At 43.4% G+C, this 17233-nt stretch overlaps 1 protein-coding gene across 2 annotated transcripts in view; it reads right to left on the bottom strand.

Moving 5' to 3' along the window:
* Positions 1-672: 672 nt before the first annotated feature.
* The window catches only part of LOC311142878 (neuronal migration protein doublecortin-like), a gene marked incomplete at both ends in the record, with an annotated part of 60588 nt that continues 44027 nt past the window's right edge, over positions 673-17233 (bottom strand). Inside the window, 5 exons of one of the 2 annotated variants that reach the window (XM_084178584.1) lie at positions 673-729; positions 943-1040; positions 3879-3947; positions 5636-5692; positions 11245-11347. In XM_084178584.1, the coding sequence (XP_084034710.1) occupies positions 673-729; positions 943-1040; positions 3879-3947; positions 5636-5692; positions 11245-11347 (384 nt within the window). Of the gene's footprint in view, positions 730-942; positions 1041-3878; positions 3948-5635; positions 5693-11193; positions 11348-17233 lie in introns of both variants that reach the window. The other variant, XM_084178583.1, reaches the window with a different exon arrangement.

The raw sequence follows: 17233 nt of genomic DNA, 5'->3' as shown, positions 1-17233 counted from the left end.
CCTCTCATGGCTAAAGAGCCTTCCCCTAAAAATGTTCTCATTACTTTTAACAGCTTGAACCATAGCACAGAAAGAGAGAGGACACAGAGGGACATTATGAGCAAAACTTGACTACTGACTACTACACCCCAGAGAAATAGTCCATTTGCTGCTTGGAATTGTGCACTTGAATTTGGAAAAATCTTAGAAATGTGTGATTTGCCCTATATCAGAATGAATGGTTTTCAACTGGAAAAAAATACACTTTTGTAGTTACATTGTGGGAACTGCCTTTTTGAAATTGCTTGTTAGTAAATTATGTCTCTCCCCTTCTGAGAGCATAACAAGAAACATTGGACTTTCACACAATAAAATGATTTGGCGAATTTGTTAGATGCGGTAATTCGTATATCATTGTCGTATACGCCCAGCATATACATTCTTAACAACATAGGATATAAAAAACAAGATCTAGTGGTGAATTCTCAAGCAGCAAAAGGTGGAACAGCCGTGGTGGCCAAGGCCAGATAGACATAACATGTGGCACCAGGGAGAGATCAAATGGAGAAGTCCTCCCGGACAGTACACTAGAGGGCGCTGGCCGTTAGTGAAGGTGGAGAGCACCAGAGATACCTCCGAGTGGCAGGCCAGGGGGAGACGGGTAGGCAGGCAGCAGCTGACAGACAGGAGGCTCTACATGGACTCCCCAAGAGAATCCTCATCATCCAGAGATAGGGGCAGGTAGAGATCCTACAGAGAAAAACATGGAGGATCATTATCTGAATGAGCTAGGGGACAGATCCTCTTCAATGAGTTCTGAGCTAAGCTATTGGGCCTTTAGGTGCAGTATGAGAGAGAGAGAGAGAGAGAGAGAGAGAGAGAGAGAGAGAGAGAGAGAGAGAGAGAGGAAAGAGAGAGGGAGGGATCGGTAGTGATATTTAGGTAGTGGACAGGATGGGGTACCTTCTGCTTGCGGTGGATGCCTGGGCTGTTGGGGGTGGAGGTGGGGGACTGCTTGGAAATTGGGGTGGAGAGCTGGCTGCTGGAGCCCGTCCCATTGGCTGTGAGAACCCAGATGGAGTGAGAAAGAAAGGGAGGTGTAAAGAGAGAGAATATGAGAGGTAAATGGAGAAAGAAAGAGAGAGAGACCAATGAATTAGACAGCGTGTATGCCAGGACTCCTTGGCCCCAGAGTAGGGTCATTCCTGGCCCTTGCCCTCATTTGGTTGTAGACAGAGTCTCTCTGGGCGACTGACTGACTGACCGGGTCCCTGTTTGTTCTCTGCTGGAGGACGTTTGGCCATTACTCTACAGCTGTGGCAGGTTGCTAGGATACCCCTGGCCTAGACAGTGTTTACATCTGAGAGTGGTGTGATGTGTCGTAGTTTGTGTAGTAAGACTTTTTAAAAGGCTTTTGTCTTTAAGAGAAAAACAGAATCCTTAAGGAAAGACTTTGAAACAGATGGTTAGCCTCTCAGCCAGTCTGAATTGTAAACAGGTACAGTGGAGGAAGAGCTTTACAGACTAAGCCAACTCTAATGCAATGAAGTTCATATCTTCATACAATAAAAAAATTTAAAAAAATAAAAAAATAATGCACATATGACTGTAAGTCGCTTTGGATAAAAGCGTCTGCTAAATGGCATATTACTTTATTATTACTTCATCCAGACCTAAAATGTATATTTAACTCAACCAGAAAAACTAAACTAAAAAGCCAAGGAAGGCCTCAAATGTAGCAGTGTCATGTAGAGAATGACATGAAAGCAGTACCTACAGAACTAGGTGAGGAAGACAATGAAGATATGCTTAATCTATTCTAGTCAATGCCTATTTCAGAAGATTGGTCTATGGGTGTATTTATATATGCTATAAGACAGTATAATGGCCAGGAGCTTAACTTCTCCTGTCACATACAGCCAACTGTTAGTCTGATTCCAGTCTTTAAATATACATCATATTTTGAAGCAGGGGTTAAACAGAAACATGCACCACTGATAACTGAAAACATGGCTTTTATTTCAAAAGAACAAAACATTTGCAATACAACTAAACAAACATAAACAACAAAACAAATGCGTTAATAAAATAGTAAAACCCAAACCACCACTGGAGGAAGGAGTTAGAGGGGTTAATATTGGGGTAGGTACATAAGAGGAGATGCTTGACAGGTTGAAACCATATCAGTTACCCAGACCAATAAACATATCAGAAATATACAAGGAACCATTTCAGACCAAGCCCTAACAACAGCAACGTACAGTATTTCTGCCTCCATTTATGAAACTATGAAGGCTAGTAATCAGTGTATCAGTACTCCATACAAAACTGTATGATTGTTAAAGGGCTATATTTTGGATGTCTTACATGTACAATAATGAAAAACCAAACAGAAAACAATGTGATGGTGTCATTTAAAAGCGTACTATTTTGATAATGTGTCTGACTGCGGTGTAAAATTGGGGCCTCTGTGGAGATAATGAATGTCTAAACTCAGGGTGCATAAATCTTTTGAGCCATTTGTCTTACATTCTCCTGCTCATGTTATGGCTGCATCAGCCCAGACATAACAGGCCCACACTGGTAACCTCTACCCTAAGTGTTTCCCCACCCCTACTGATCCCTCTACCATCACCCACCCGGGCGGCCACCCTACCCTCTTGACTGTAAAGAGGCTGTTTAACCTTGGACACATTAGGAGGACTACTAGCCACTTGGCTGTCCATCTGCTGCTTTTAAGGGCAAGCCCTCCCCCGACCCCCACCAGCTCTCACTGAAATATTAAAGAGCACTGAGAGAGGGAGTCGGGCAGCAGAGTCTGGCTGGGAGGACACACTGACCTCACATCCACCCGCCACCAGCCAGCCACCTCACTGTGGAGTGACACAGGGTGACAGGGGGACACCAAGAAGCATTCTATACTACACCCCAGCCTGACACGTCAGCTAGGATAGCACCTGTGTGTGTGTGTGTGTGTGTGTTTTAGCCTATGTGTACACGTCGCTGGAAGAATTGATGTTTAATAACTGTTTAAGGTGTGAGAATAAAGTGCCTAATTAACGGTCTCTTATGCCATCATCCCTTGACCCATGTAGTGAACCCTCTGACCTATATAATCAGTGGTTATAACTGCTGCCCATTCCTGAGTGTTCTCTTGAAATCTCTGTATATCTCGTTGACCCCCTCTTTGACACAGACAGCGTATGTCAAGGATAATAACTGCTCTAAATGCTACAGACAGATATTTACAATCCTCTGCTACCTTTGTTTTCTTTTCATATTTCATATTTTGATCAATGCTTAAGGACAGCAGATCTGGATTAGTATCATTCTGTAATTCGTAATCTGTTCAGATTATCCTGATCAAACAAAGGCTGGATTTTTTGTGTCCCCATTTCTATGTATTAGTGGGGGTTTGGGGTTTGGGGGTTTGGGATGGCGCGGCGCGGCGCGGCGCGGCGTGCAAAAGGTGTTGCGTTAAGATTAGAGGACAGTTCCCACCAGTAAACACTGTCTGCCTCACTGTCTCACTCACAGGACAGACAATGAGCACCAGGGTTTAAATACCCTGTCTGAGCAATAAAATCCTGGACAACAACATTCAGATTACAGACATAAAGTATATTTCAACAGAAGAAAAAAAAAGAAATGAAACCAAATCAAAACAACAGAAAAACTCACATCATGTTAATGTCATGTAAAAACAATAATAACCACATGCATCCATATCAGTTGGTTTAAATCTAGCTGCATTTAGAATCAGGGTGGATGGATGCTGATAGTAAGGAAGTGAGTAGTAGTAGTAACTCTGTAATAAAGTCTATGTGATGAAGCCAGTCTATGTCGGGTGTGGGCTACCATGGACAGTCACATTATAGATCAGACAATAATGAGCTCACTCGATTCAGCAGGAGACTTGCTGCGTCGGATCGGACCTGGACTTTTCTTCTTCATCATCCTGCACCCTTCTGTGGAGAGAAATACACACACACACACACACACACACACACACACACACACACACACACACACACACACACACACAGTGTGTGAGCATAAGACAAAACAAAGGCCACAGAAACTACAGTAGTATCTTCCACATGAAAGGCCGCATTGACAAAGAAACAGACATTCATACAAACAGACTGACTTAATGAGAACCTGGACACTGTAAATGGTCATTTATGGCCACATAGGTGACTTTCATGAAGTCCATTGTTGCTGCAATGTTTTCAGTAAGGGGGATTGGGTGATAGTTTGGTAGTGTCTGTTGTACAAAGAGTAGTTTCATAGTGAGCTTCAGTCTATGTGACTTCTGTGTGTGTAGCAATTCTACGTTCTGTAGTTTGGTGATATTGTACTGTAGTTTGGTGATATTGTACTGTAGTTTGGTGATATTGTACTGTAGTTTGGTGCTAGCTTTGTATGGCATGCAGTCTATTGTGTGTATGTAAAGCGTTGAGGTTTGCTGTATGTACAGTAGTTGTGTATGCCATGCGGTTTATTCTGGGTTATTGCATTAATCAGGGTAAACAGTGAAGCATGAAGCCGACAGCCACAAAGACTCGTAGACATCCTCCCTCCCTCCCTCCCTCCCCTTTCTTCCCCATCCTCTCCACTCCCCCTCCTCTCTCTGATCTCAGTACCACACAGTGCCTCCGCCTTCCTCTGAGTACCACACAGCCTTTCTATGCCTCCACCATCCTCTCTCCTCCCTCAGAATGTCTGTTCTTCCACCTCTGTGCTCTCAGTAATGCACAACCTTTCTATTCTTCCACCCTCCTCTCTCTGTAAATGCTAATCCCACTGTCTGTCTGTCCTTCCTGTCTGCTGAGAGCTGATCACACTGTGTATGTCTGGCTGTCTCCCTTCTCCTAACCTTTACGCACCACCAGGAGTCACACACACAGCCAGATGCCTGGGTGCCAGCGCTAGTGTGAAATGCCACCGGGCATTCAAAAATCATTCACATTCAAAGAACACATCAGACACTCACCTCCCCTCTAACACCCCTCTCACCCACTCTCTCTTTCTGGCAGAGTGGTTTAGGCTATGGACTTAAGTGTTTAGGAGACACCTGCTCTGCTGCATCCCCCCGCCCCCCTCCCCCAAGGAGAGGAATGGCATGGCCCAAAGGTGACAGAAGTGCAAGATTGGCTTAATCTGAAAATGGGCATGTTATGCCCTAACTAAAACAGTTACTAGTTCAACAACATACTGTGTTTGGCAACATGTTTATGATGTTTGCTCAAGGCTTATGTATAATGTATTCAGGCCTTAACTAAAGGGCATTGAGTTAAGTCCACATTTGCCATGACTATTTGAATTGGATCCAATTCGGCTTTTAGTGATGCTTATTAAATACTGAGCTACATACACTCCCCTCTGTCTCCTGCAATGGCCATCAAATCTGGCTGAACTTTGATGTGCAAATCTGATAAAGCAACAGGATCCAAATCTATACCAAATATGTCTGTGTATGGTAATGATTGGACTATCTATGTGAAAACGCTGTATCAGCTTCGACCAGTGCAGTCAGTGTTGTGTGTAGAGACAGGGCCCACTCCTTCCCCTGCCCCTGGCCCCACCCAGGCCGTGGGTGGTCTCCAGCAGACATGATATGATGTCAGTGTTATGTTGGCATGACCCCACTGACCTTGGTTATTATAGGCCCCCTGGGCTGATTTGGGTTTGGTTCCAGAGGGGTAGTGTGCTGAAAGAAAGGAACCACAACATTAAAGCACACGGGTCAACTCCTTCACACAAGGACCCAGTGAGAGGGCAGGCAGCGGGTCAGGAAATGGACCCTGTCTAAACACATCACACCTACACTGATGCTGTACAGTAGTTGTGTATATTATAAGTTCCCCTTACAGTGGCTTGCGAAAGTATTCACCCCCCTTGGCATTTCTCCTATTTTGTTGCCTTTCAACCTGGAATTAAACTGGATTTTTGGGGGGGTTTGTATTATTTGATTTACACAACATGCCTACCACTTTGAAGATGCAAAACATTTTGTATTGTGAAACAAACAAGAAACAAGACAAAAAAAACAGAAAACTTGAGCGTGCATAACTATTCACCCCCCCCAAAGTCAATACTTTGTAGAGCCACCTTTTGCAGCAATTACAGCTGCAAGTCTCTTGGGATATGTCTCTATAAGCTTGGCACATCTAGCCACTGGGATTTTTGCCCTTTCTTCAAGGCAAAACTGCTCCAGCTCCTTCAAGTTGGATGGGTTCCACTGGTGTACAGCAATCTTTAAGTAATACCACCAGATTCTCAATTGGATTGAGGGCTTTGACTAGGCCATTCCAAGACATTTAAATGTTTCCCAATAAACCACTCGAGTGTTGCTTTAGCAGTATGCTTAGGTTCATTGTCCTGCTGGAAGGTGAACCTCCGTCCCAGTCTCAAATCTCTGGAAGACTGAAACAGGTTTCCCTCAAGACTTTCCCTGTATTTAGCGCCATCCATCATTCCTTCAATTCTGACCAGTTTCCCAGTCCCTGCCGATTAAAAACATCCCCACAGCATGATGCTGCCACCACCATGCTTCACAGTGGGGATGGTGTTCTCGGGGTGATGAGAGGTATTGGGTTTGCGCCAGACATAACGTTTTCCTTGATGGCCAAAAAGCTCAATTCTAGTCTCATCTGACCAGAGTACCTTCTTCCATATGTTTGGGGAGTCTCCCACATGCCTTTTGGCAAACACCAAACGTGTTTGCTTGGTTTTTTTCTTCAAGCAATAGCTTTTTTCTGGCCACTCTTCCGTAAAGCCCAGCTCTGTGGAGTGTACAACTTAAAGTGGTCCTATGGACAGATACTCCAATCTCCGCTGTGGAGCTTTCCAGCTCCTTCAGGGTCATCTTTGGTGTCTTTGTTGCCTCTCTGATTAATGCCCTCCTTGCCTGGTCCGTGACTTTTGGTGGGCGGCCCTCTCTTGGCAAGTTTGTTGTGGTGCCATATTCTTTCAATTTTTTTATAATGGATTTAATGGTGCTCCGTGGGATGTTCAAAGTTTCTGATATTTTTTTTATAACCCAACCCTGATCTGTACTTCTCCACAACTTTGTCCCTGACCTGTTTGGAGAGCTCCTTGGTCTTCATGGTGCCCCTTGCTTAGTGGTGTTGCAGACTCTGGGGCCTTTCAGAACAGGTGTATATATACTGAGATCATGTGACATATCATGTGACGCTTAGATTGCACACCGGTGAACTTTATTTCACTAATTATGTGACATCTGAAGGTAATTGGTTGCACCAGATCTTATTTAGGGGCTTCATAGCAAAGGGGGTGAATACATATGCACGCACCACTTTTCCGTTATTTATTTGTTCAAAAGTTATTTTTTTCATTCCACTTCACCAATTTGGACTATTTTGTTTATGTCCATTACATGAAATCCAAATAAAAACCCATTTAAATTACAGGCTGTAATGCAACAAAATAGAAAAAACACCAAGGGGGATGAATACTTTTGCAAGGCACTGTATTTCTGAGCTCTCTGCTATTGAGAGATGTGTGGAGGTATGGAAGAGGGAGCCTGTGTAGCTACTTTATGCAAAAATAGGCTTTGAAGCCTGTAGGGAGTAGCCAGGGAAGCTTCGCAGTGGTGCTCTACTCCTCTCCTCCATTCAGAGTCAGTATCAGCACCACTGGATCATCTGACCTAAACCTGTGACCACCAAGATTAATGGCTGTTCCTCTACCCATGCTTATGCCTCCCTGCTGCTTACTGCACACAACACACACAGCAGGCCTATCCATTAACATACACTACCCACACACACATAGATACACAAAGCCACACATTCACTGAGAAGAATGATACATTTACTCTGGTATGTAAGAGTCATCTGTTCTAGTGTAGCCTGGAAATACCTGTCCTCTATGTAGGTCCGTCTTTTGAAATGTGATGAAAACATAAAATGGCCATTCTAGAGTCCTTCCCATATGGTCCTGGTGGTGCCTGATCCTGTTTGGCATTTGAGGCACCCTAGAGACTACTTATCGCTCATTAACATGGCTAAAGCCTTATTTACATAAACTCCATCTAAATAATGAGCTCTAGTTCAGTACTGATGTGAAAGACCTAAGCGTTGGGCAAAAAGAGACAAAAGGAGATGTGTGTCACGCCCTGGCTCTGGGGACTCTTATAGGTTGAGCCAGGGTGTGGATTGTCTATGTTGAATTTTCTTTGTCAGGTTCTAGATCATGTATTTCTATGTTGGCCGGGGTGGTTCCCAATCAGAGGCAGATGTGGCTTGTTGTCATCTTGGGAACCATACTTAGGCAGTCTGTTTTGCACTTGTTATTTGTGGGATCTTGTTCCGGAGAGGTTTGTGTTTTGTTAACCTTAGGACTTCACGTATCGTTTTGTTCATGTTATAAAGTACTAATTAAAAGATGTACGCATATCACGCTGCGCCTTGGTCCACTTATTACGACGATCGTGACAATGTGCTATGTGATGTATTTACCAGTCATTCCATTGAACAGCTAGCTAGCCTACATGTGGACTGAGCTGCTATGTTAACTCTAGCCAAAATCTGGGTTTACTATGGTGCAGATATTTATTTAACTTTCTATTTCAGATAGATTCTTTACTTTCTAAATCAGAAATCAGACCTGTGAGTTCCTGTCTGCACTTGTGGGTGTGAGAGAGAATTAAATATACAGTAGTGAGCATACACTGAGTATACAAAACATTAGGAACACCTTCCTAATATTGAGTTGCACCCCCTTTTGCCGTCAGAAAAGCCTCAATTCGTTGTGGCATTGACTCTACAAGGTGTCGAAAGCCTTCCACGGGGATGCTGGCCAATGTTGACTCCAATGCTTCCCACAGTTGTGTCAAGTTGGCTGGATGTCCTTTGGGTGGTGGACCATTCTTGATACACACAGGAAACTGTTGAGCGTGAAAAACCCAGCAGCATTGTAGTTCTTGACACAAACCGGTGAGCCTCGCACCTACTACCATACCCTGTTCAAAGGGACTTAAATATTTTGTCTTGCCCATTTACCCTCTGAATGGCACACATACACAATCCATGTCTCAATTGTCTCAAGGCTTAAAGTAGAACTGACAGCATTTTAGCAACATTAAATCTCATTAAAATCTGTTCATAAACACCCCCAGGAAGAATATTACACTTTTAAAAACATTTTCTTACAAGCGATCAGTTAGATATGGTCATTTTCACGTTTAAATAAATTCTTAGATTGTTTGGGAATTACGTATACCAAGCCATTTGTGAAAATTCTATAGCAGTATAGTGTGGGAAAGTGGCCATGCGTTTGGACACTGCAAGAAATAAAACCTAATAAAAACATCTGTCTAGTCCAGGACCGAAGTCTACGCAGAACAGTGTACCATAGCAAATCAGAGCTACAGTAGGCCTTCTTACATTTTGTAACTTTACAGTCATATTGATAAAAAAAAAAACATGAAAAGGTAGGCTCTCTCTCCCTCAGTTATGTATCAACAACAACAAGATCAAGAACTAATGATAGCCTGAGCAAGATTAGCTTTTTCAGGTAGTTGGCCGTCAAAATTGTACTAATAAACGATGGGGAATTGTAGCCTACACGTCCTTCTGCAGCTTGCCTGCCTGGCTAAAGTTGGCTAGCTTGCTAGCTAGCTACTTCCAGACACAAATGAGAGAACACCTCACTCTGACCATTTTACTCGCCCTAGCAGAGCTGGTTAGCTAAGCTGTTTACATGTTATCTAGAGCGTGACTAACTATTGTTTTGCATAAGTTTACTGACACCGGCCATATTCAGCGGGTGTTGCATAACTTAATCAGTTAATCTGTGCATTGGCACACTCAGACGAGAGTGCTCTGAAATCGGAGTAGATATCCAGAGTGAATTTGCGAACCCAAGAGATATGCTAACTGGATAACAGTCGTTCAAGTTCTTGCTAACTAACCAAATGACACCTGCATCTCTAGCTGTGTATAGCCATCGAAAAACAATGAGGGGAAAAAGTCAGTCACTCACCCACTCCTCCAATGACATGACATGACATCCTCCTAGCAGCTAGCTAGCTATCTAGCTCACGTTAGGCTCCATGTTTTTAGCTTGCTACATAAATAGATACGCTAGCCTATTAGCCACGTTATGATTGACTTGTGATCATTGCCCTTGCTAATTTGATTGTATTGACATTCCCAGCTTTAGTTACTTTCGTCCGTTTTTCTCCAAAATATTGAGTCATTGAAACTGAAACAGTGCATCTCGAACTGAGGTAGCAAACATTGTACCAGGCCAGCTATGATTTACAACCTGATAACAATATTTTATTGGACTACTAAGAAATGTATTGGTGAATTATATTAATCATGCATTGAACTGCATCCATCTAATCTGCCAACAATGTCTTTGTGTACGTCATGGAATGTTGAGTCAAATAGAACCTACAGTATTTTTAAAACCTCTTATAAAGCTAGTTTTGTAGCATAAACTGGGAATTTGATATGTTTGACTGATATTATGATTGTCTGTTTGTTTCATATATGCAAAGTAGTTAAAACGCTATCAGTTCCACTTAAAAAATCCTTCTTTAACCTGTCTCCTCCCCTTCATCTACACTGATTGAAGTGGATTTAACACATGATATTAATAAGAGATCATAGCTTTCACCTGGATTCCCCTGGTCAGTCTATGTCATGGAAAGAGCAGGTGTTCTTAATGTTTTGTACACTCGGTGTATAGTAGCACAATCACATTGCCAGAAAGAGCTAATTTCACAAAAAGCGATGTTACAGTGGTGTAGAAGGTTACTAGTGGTGTTACAGAGGTGTAGTAGGTTACTCGTGATGTTACAGTGGTGTAGTAGGTTACTAGTGATGTTACAGTGGTGTAGTAGGTTACTAGTGGTGTTACAGTGGTGTAGTAGGTTACTAGTGATGTTACAGTGGTGTAGTAGGTTACTAGTGATGTTACAGTGGTGTAGAAGGTTACTAGTGGTGTTACAGAGGTGTAGTAGGTTACTAGTGGTGTTACAGTGGTGTAGTAGGTTACTAGTGGTGTTACAGTGGTGTAGTAGGTTACTAGTGATGTTACAGTGGTGTAGTAGGTTACTAGTGATGTTACAGTGGTGTAGTAGGTTACTAGTGGTGTTACAGTGGTGTAGTAGGTTACTAGTGGTGTTACAGTGGTGTAGTAGGTTACTAGTGGTGTTACAGTTGTGTAGTAGGTTACTAGTGATGTTACAGTGGTGTAGTAGGTTACTAGTGATGTGGTTGCTCTCACCATTTTCATCCAGGGAGAAGTCATCCTGGGCGTAGCGGAACTTCTCTGGGCCACAAGCGATGAAGACGTCATCATCACCAAAGAAATCCTGAAGACAGGTGACCTGGTGGAGCAGAGAAACACGGGACCATGAGAGAATGCAGCTCTGCAACAATGCATACATACAACTCAGTGGGATCTTAACATGACATATCAGATATAAAATACACTCATCTTAGACAGTGACCAGTGCGACATCTCAGCACTACTGCCTCCTTGACTCTGCATTTTCCCCCAGGTCAAATCATGTCAGTAACAGCATTACAGTAACAGAAACACACAGATAGAGCAAAGAAATTCAGCAGCAATGTGTGCCCCAAAAAGAGGGTCTCATTCTTCATTAACATTCTCAAGTTCGCTAAACTGCTTTAAAATGCTGACTGTGTGTTAATTAAAAAAGATAATATACTTGCATTCAACCATGATAAAAAGTTGCATATAATTGTGCGAAGTATGAGATTAGTTAATAGCTGTGGGGCTATTATCTAAAATCCTGTGTTTAATACTGCTTAAATTGGAGACGGTTGCTGATGATAAAATCTGTGGCTAGCAAAGGACTAAGACATGGGATATAATAAGACTGTAACATCCTACTTTAGATAAAGACCTATTATTAGGAGGAACTTAAATTTTTAGTATAAGGAGACAGAGGTGAATTTATCTAAGATTACATCTAATGAGGCAGACCTCCTTCAGCCTTCAATGTAGTCCAACAGCTATTAGAGCCATACATGTCACAATCACACACACACACACACACAGTCTAACGCTACTGAGTCTTTCATAATGACTAATAATTGTGTATCACAGAGCTCAGTTTAGCCCACTCCTCTAAGGGGTTTGATCCCCTTCACTGCAGCTGTTTACATCAGAATCTACTTACTGGACAGATGTCTGTGGCCACACCCCCTTTCACTGATGACCCTCCAATAGAAAAACTATGTTACTGGAACTAGCAGGTTTATTAGGCCCTCCCCCGCCTCACATTCAAAACACAGAGTCTTCCTCTCTGGTCTCCCTGGTGACAGGGGTCCAGGGGGCCACGCCATGCCCCAGAGGTTCAGAACCTGGAGGGTAATACCCAGGATACATCACAACCTTCTTGGTGACACACTTCTAAACTATGAGCTGATGCTAATTCTGGAGCACCCCACCCCAGCAGCTGCCATGATGCTTGTCTTCTCTACTGGAAATGCTGCTAAAAGTGGAGGAGTGTCTGGTCGGCATGGCGTCTGCCAGCTGTACCACCTCCATGTCCCACGGGTCCAGGCCATAGACAGGGGGCAGGAGTGGCACATATCCTAGGGTCAAACCCTAGTGATGAAATTACCATATATAATCCCATTCTTATTGCTTTTTCATTGTAGGCCTCTAATTAACTCACCCAGTCTTCCAGTGTCTCTTTAACTGTCAATATTGTGAGCTTAAAAAAATATTGTATTTATTTATTATCTTCAATCTTACAATTGCTGTGTGGCATTTAGCAGGGATGTAGCTATAATGGTGACATTTTAAGGATGCCTCTCGGGCTGTCAATCATGTGTCAGATGGGAAGCGTGATGGGGTCTGCCTGCCCCCCAACCTGCCCCCCACCCAGCCCCCCACCACATCTCTAGGTGGTGCTGATGGAGAGGGGATGTAAATGAGTTCTTTGGTGGTCTCTGGGGGGTCCATGTGTCAATCCCTCTGATGACAACAGCCCATCAAGGCTGGCTGGGCTCCCCAGCTGCACTGGTAATGAAATCAATGCAATGCGGGAGGAGAGGAGAGGGGGGCCGATGGGGCTAAGCAGGACACATGAGGGAGGCCATAGATGGGCCCCAGTTTGACTATGGTTCATATCAGTCTCTCTCTGTCCATCCCCCACACCCAACCTCCATGCTTTTGTTTAGGGTCAGGACGAGGCAGAGGTCATTAGAGTGATGAGAATCCAACAGACAGAAGAAAGGAGTGATACAGTATAACTGCTTAGAAGACTGAGAAACATTTAGTGAAAAGATAATGGTCTATAGAAACTAAGATATACATATACCACTTTATGCAGTGATGGTCAACATTAGTACAATTCAATGTATTTATTTATCTATCTAGTCCATTACTTTAGAATGACCTGAGGGCATCCAAACATGCCCATGTATGAAATCAGATCATCAATACAATTAGTGATCCTGGACATGATAAGACACAGTTATTTTGTGAAGGAATCAATTTCAGAGAAAAACATTGGAACTCATAGCCAGCGAGAAGCCTTTTGGAAACCAGATGTGGTGTGTGAATGTGGGCTGAATAGAAAACATATTAAACATATTACTGGGTTGCTGCAGTAATGGAAATAAAATACTCTGAACCACAGGAAGGCCCAGATAGTCCGCCTTTCCTTTCCAGAGATCTCTTCCTCCGACAGGTCATACGGCACTACCATTACCACCAGGGAAGTAAGTCTGTCTCAGTATACCCATCTACCATTGAAAAGCACTACATCATCACCTAATACAACTTCATGTTTATGTTTATGCTCAGACATGAGTGCAGCCACTGCTGTAAACTGCTATAGGCAGCCCGCCCAACACACCAGTGTGCTTTAGACTAGAGGAGGTGTCATGTCATCCAGTGTGACCGCCACTGTGTGTGGGTTTGTGCTGACACAAGCGTAGAGCTAATTGACTGCAGAGTTCCTGATTATGAAGATGCCTGTCTGATCTGACAGCACTGTTACTGTGACACACATGGCCAAGGTAGGTCCAGGTGGGACAGGGACAGTAGTAGAGGGACAGGTGCATTAGGAGAGGGAAAGGGACAGGAACCAGCGGTGAAGGAGGACCAGGAGACAAAGGCAGGGTCCTTGCTATCTGGGGACTAAGAGGCGCAGCGGTCTAAGGCACTGCATCGCCAGGTTCAATCCCGGGCTGTATCACAACCGGCTATGTTCGGGAGTCCCATAGGGCGGCGCACAATTGGCCCAGCGTCGTCCGGGTTAGGGGAGGGTTTGGCCGGGGTAGGCCGTCATCGTAAATAATAATTTGTTCTTAACTGACTTGCCTAGTTAAATAAAGGTTACAAATATTTTATTTAAAAAAAATATATCTGGGATCCTTGGGACGTCCCTACCCCTTTGAAGTTGAAATTTAAAATGGTTAAGGTAAGGGTTAGGGTTAAGTAAGGGTTTGAGTTAGGGTAAGCGTTAAGGTTAGGGTTAGGGTAGGGTTTAAGGTTAGGGTTAGGTTTTAGGGTAGGGATGTCTCAAGGGTGCCGGATAGCACTAACCCAAAGGCAGGTGGGACAGTCATTATGATGTCACTACAACCAGTTTTGCCCGCTGGGTTGTCCTGTCCTCCATCCTGTTTTGCTAAAGATGTCTTACAGAGAGAGAAAGAGAGAGAGAGATAGAAAGAGAGAACGATAAACAGAAAGAGAGAGATAGTGTTGATGGGAGTCGAAGCAGATCAGGTTCGAGACAGCAGAGAGAATGACAAGATGCCTGTAGACCAGGTTAATCCTGATTGGGCTCATATAAGGACCTGTGTCACGATAGCCAAGGTAAGGTGGGGCCACTGACCCTTATCTGTCAACTCCTGTCACCCCTCAGCCCCGCAGACACCACAGCTTACACCGACCAGCCAGCCAATTACATCTCACTAACTATGTGGAGGACAGGGGCCAATCAGAGACACACTGTACACTTACTTACACTAAGATCAAATATCTATTTGGAGATACTGTATGGGTCATTTCAGTCATGCTTTTGTTTTCTCTTGACTCCTATTAAAGTACTTATCCAGAGAGATTACAGTTGTCACCTTTTTCAAGTCAATACACCCCAACTGCTGTTTGATTTTCCGACCAAACTGTGTATGTGCTTACAGTGTAGTATTAATACATTGATACTAAATTATATCTAAATATACCCTAACATACAGCTAAATCTGTTCATAGACCCTCCTCTCAGCCAAGACTTATCACTGAAGATTAAAGAGGAAACGTATACATTCCAAGGATAATAGTGGGTCTGAGAGAGATCATTCTCCAGATATCATATGATGCTTCCTGCTGGAAAGCCAGAGGCACATCTCTACATCTATATTAATGGCTTTGCTTAGGGCTCACACAGTGAGACTGAAAGGTTCGGGAGCACAGTAGTACTGTAGGATGAGGCTGTTGCTGACAGGGCAGCAGACAGTGGTGATGTGATGTGATCCGAGTGGATGGGAGAGAGAGCGCCCCACAAACATGGACCAGGGAGGAGGGGGTGACCTTCAACGTGGGTGAGCCTGTCAGACTCACCACCAGCACAGAAGACACACACACAGAGCTGGAGCCAGGCACTGTCTAGAGCTAGGTCACCAACAGACAATATCAGACACCAGCCAATAAGAGGACAGAGACTGTAGTCCTCAGCAGCAGTACTGACATATCCTCACACCAATCAGAGAGAGGGATCTAAGCAAAACAAGAAAGGAAGTTTAAAACTGATGGCGTGAGATGACAGGTCGATGGCAATGCATTATGTCTGTTCATGCAATTGCAGACAAGCCTTACTTACTCTTCTATTGGCCCAAGTCCTTTCTTACTACTCTACCATTAGTCTGTGTATTTGGATTAGTAGCTAACACTGTAACTTAAGACCTCCACTTCAGAGGGCTGTGTGAATGAGCACTTAATGGGTTAATCCTTTAGCCTTCATACTATTAGTAGTAGGCTTGGGCGGTATACCGTATATACCGGGGTATTTAGAAATAGCCCTGGGTTGGTTTTAAAATACTGTCAATACCGTTGAAACTATTTCTTTGAAGTTTTTCAATAAATTGTAATATTTGTAGCTACTTTTTAAGGAAATACCTGCAGTAAACTTGTGCAATACGTTAGGAGATAAAGCAGATTGCGTTCTTCATTTCACCTGTTACGTTATTTTACATTATGAAGCTTACCGTAGTTCCCCAGAACAGTTGAGCCAGTCTCGTGTTTGTTTGTAAATACCACAACGGGAGAAAGCGGGAGCAGGTGTGTCCAACTGTGTATTGACAGGGATCGTGTTTTATATTGAAAGTCTACTATATATTTTTGCTTCAATAGAGTGATCAGGGACGTGCAACTATAGTTTTCCTTCACAGAGAATATACTGAACAAAAATATAAACGCAATATGCAACAATTTCAACGATTTTACTGAGTTACAGTTCATATTAATTAGGCCCTAATCTAAGGGTTTCACATGACTGGGCAGGGGCGCAGCCATGGGTGGGCCTGGGAAGGCATGGGCCCACCCACTGGGGAGCTAGGCACACCCATTGAGGAGCCAAGCCAGCCAATCAGAATGAGTTCTTCTTCACAAAAGTGCTTTCTTACAGACAGAAATACTCCTCAGTTTCATCAGGGTGGCTGGTCTCAGACGATGCTGCAGGTGAAGAAGCTGGATGTGAAGGTCCTGGGCTGGCGTGGTTACATGTGGCCTGCGGTTGTGAGGCCGGTTGGACATACTGCCAAATTCTCTAAAACGACGTTGGAGGCAGCTTATGGTAGAGAAATGAACATTAAATTATCTGGCAACAGCTCTGGTGGACATTACTGTAGTCAGCATGCCAATTGCATGTTTCCTGAAAACTTGAGACATCTATGGCATTGTGTTGTGTGACAAAACTGCACATTTTAAAGTGGCCTTTTATTGTCCCCAGCACAAGGCGCACCTGTGTAATGATCATGCTGTTTAATCAGCTTCTTGATACAGTGGCTTGCGAAAGTATTCACCCCCCTTGACATTTTTCCTATTTTGTTGCCTTTCAACCTGGAATTAAAATTGATTTTTTGGGGGGTTTGATTTACACAACATGCCCACCACTTTGAAAATGCAAAATATTTTCTACTGTGAAACAAACAAGAAATAAGACAAAAAAACTAAAAACTTGAGTGTGCATAACTATTCACTTTTTGCAGCAATTACAGCTGCAAGTCTCTTG

The sequence above is a fragment of the Coregonus lavaretus genome (assembly GCF_964263955.1).
Source record: "Coregonus lavaretus genome assembly, chromosome: 15".
NCBI lineage: Eukaryota > Metazoa > Chordata > Actinopteri > Salmoniformes > Salmonidae > Coregonus > Coregonus lavaretus.
This window is presented reverse-complemented; position numbering and strand designations above follow the sequence as displayed.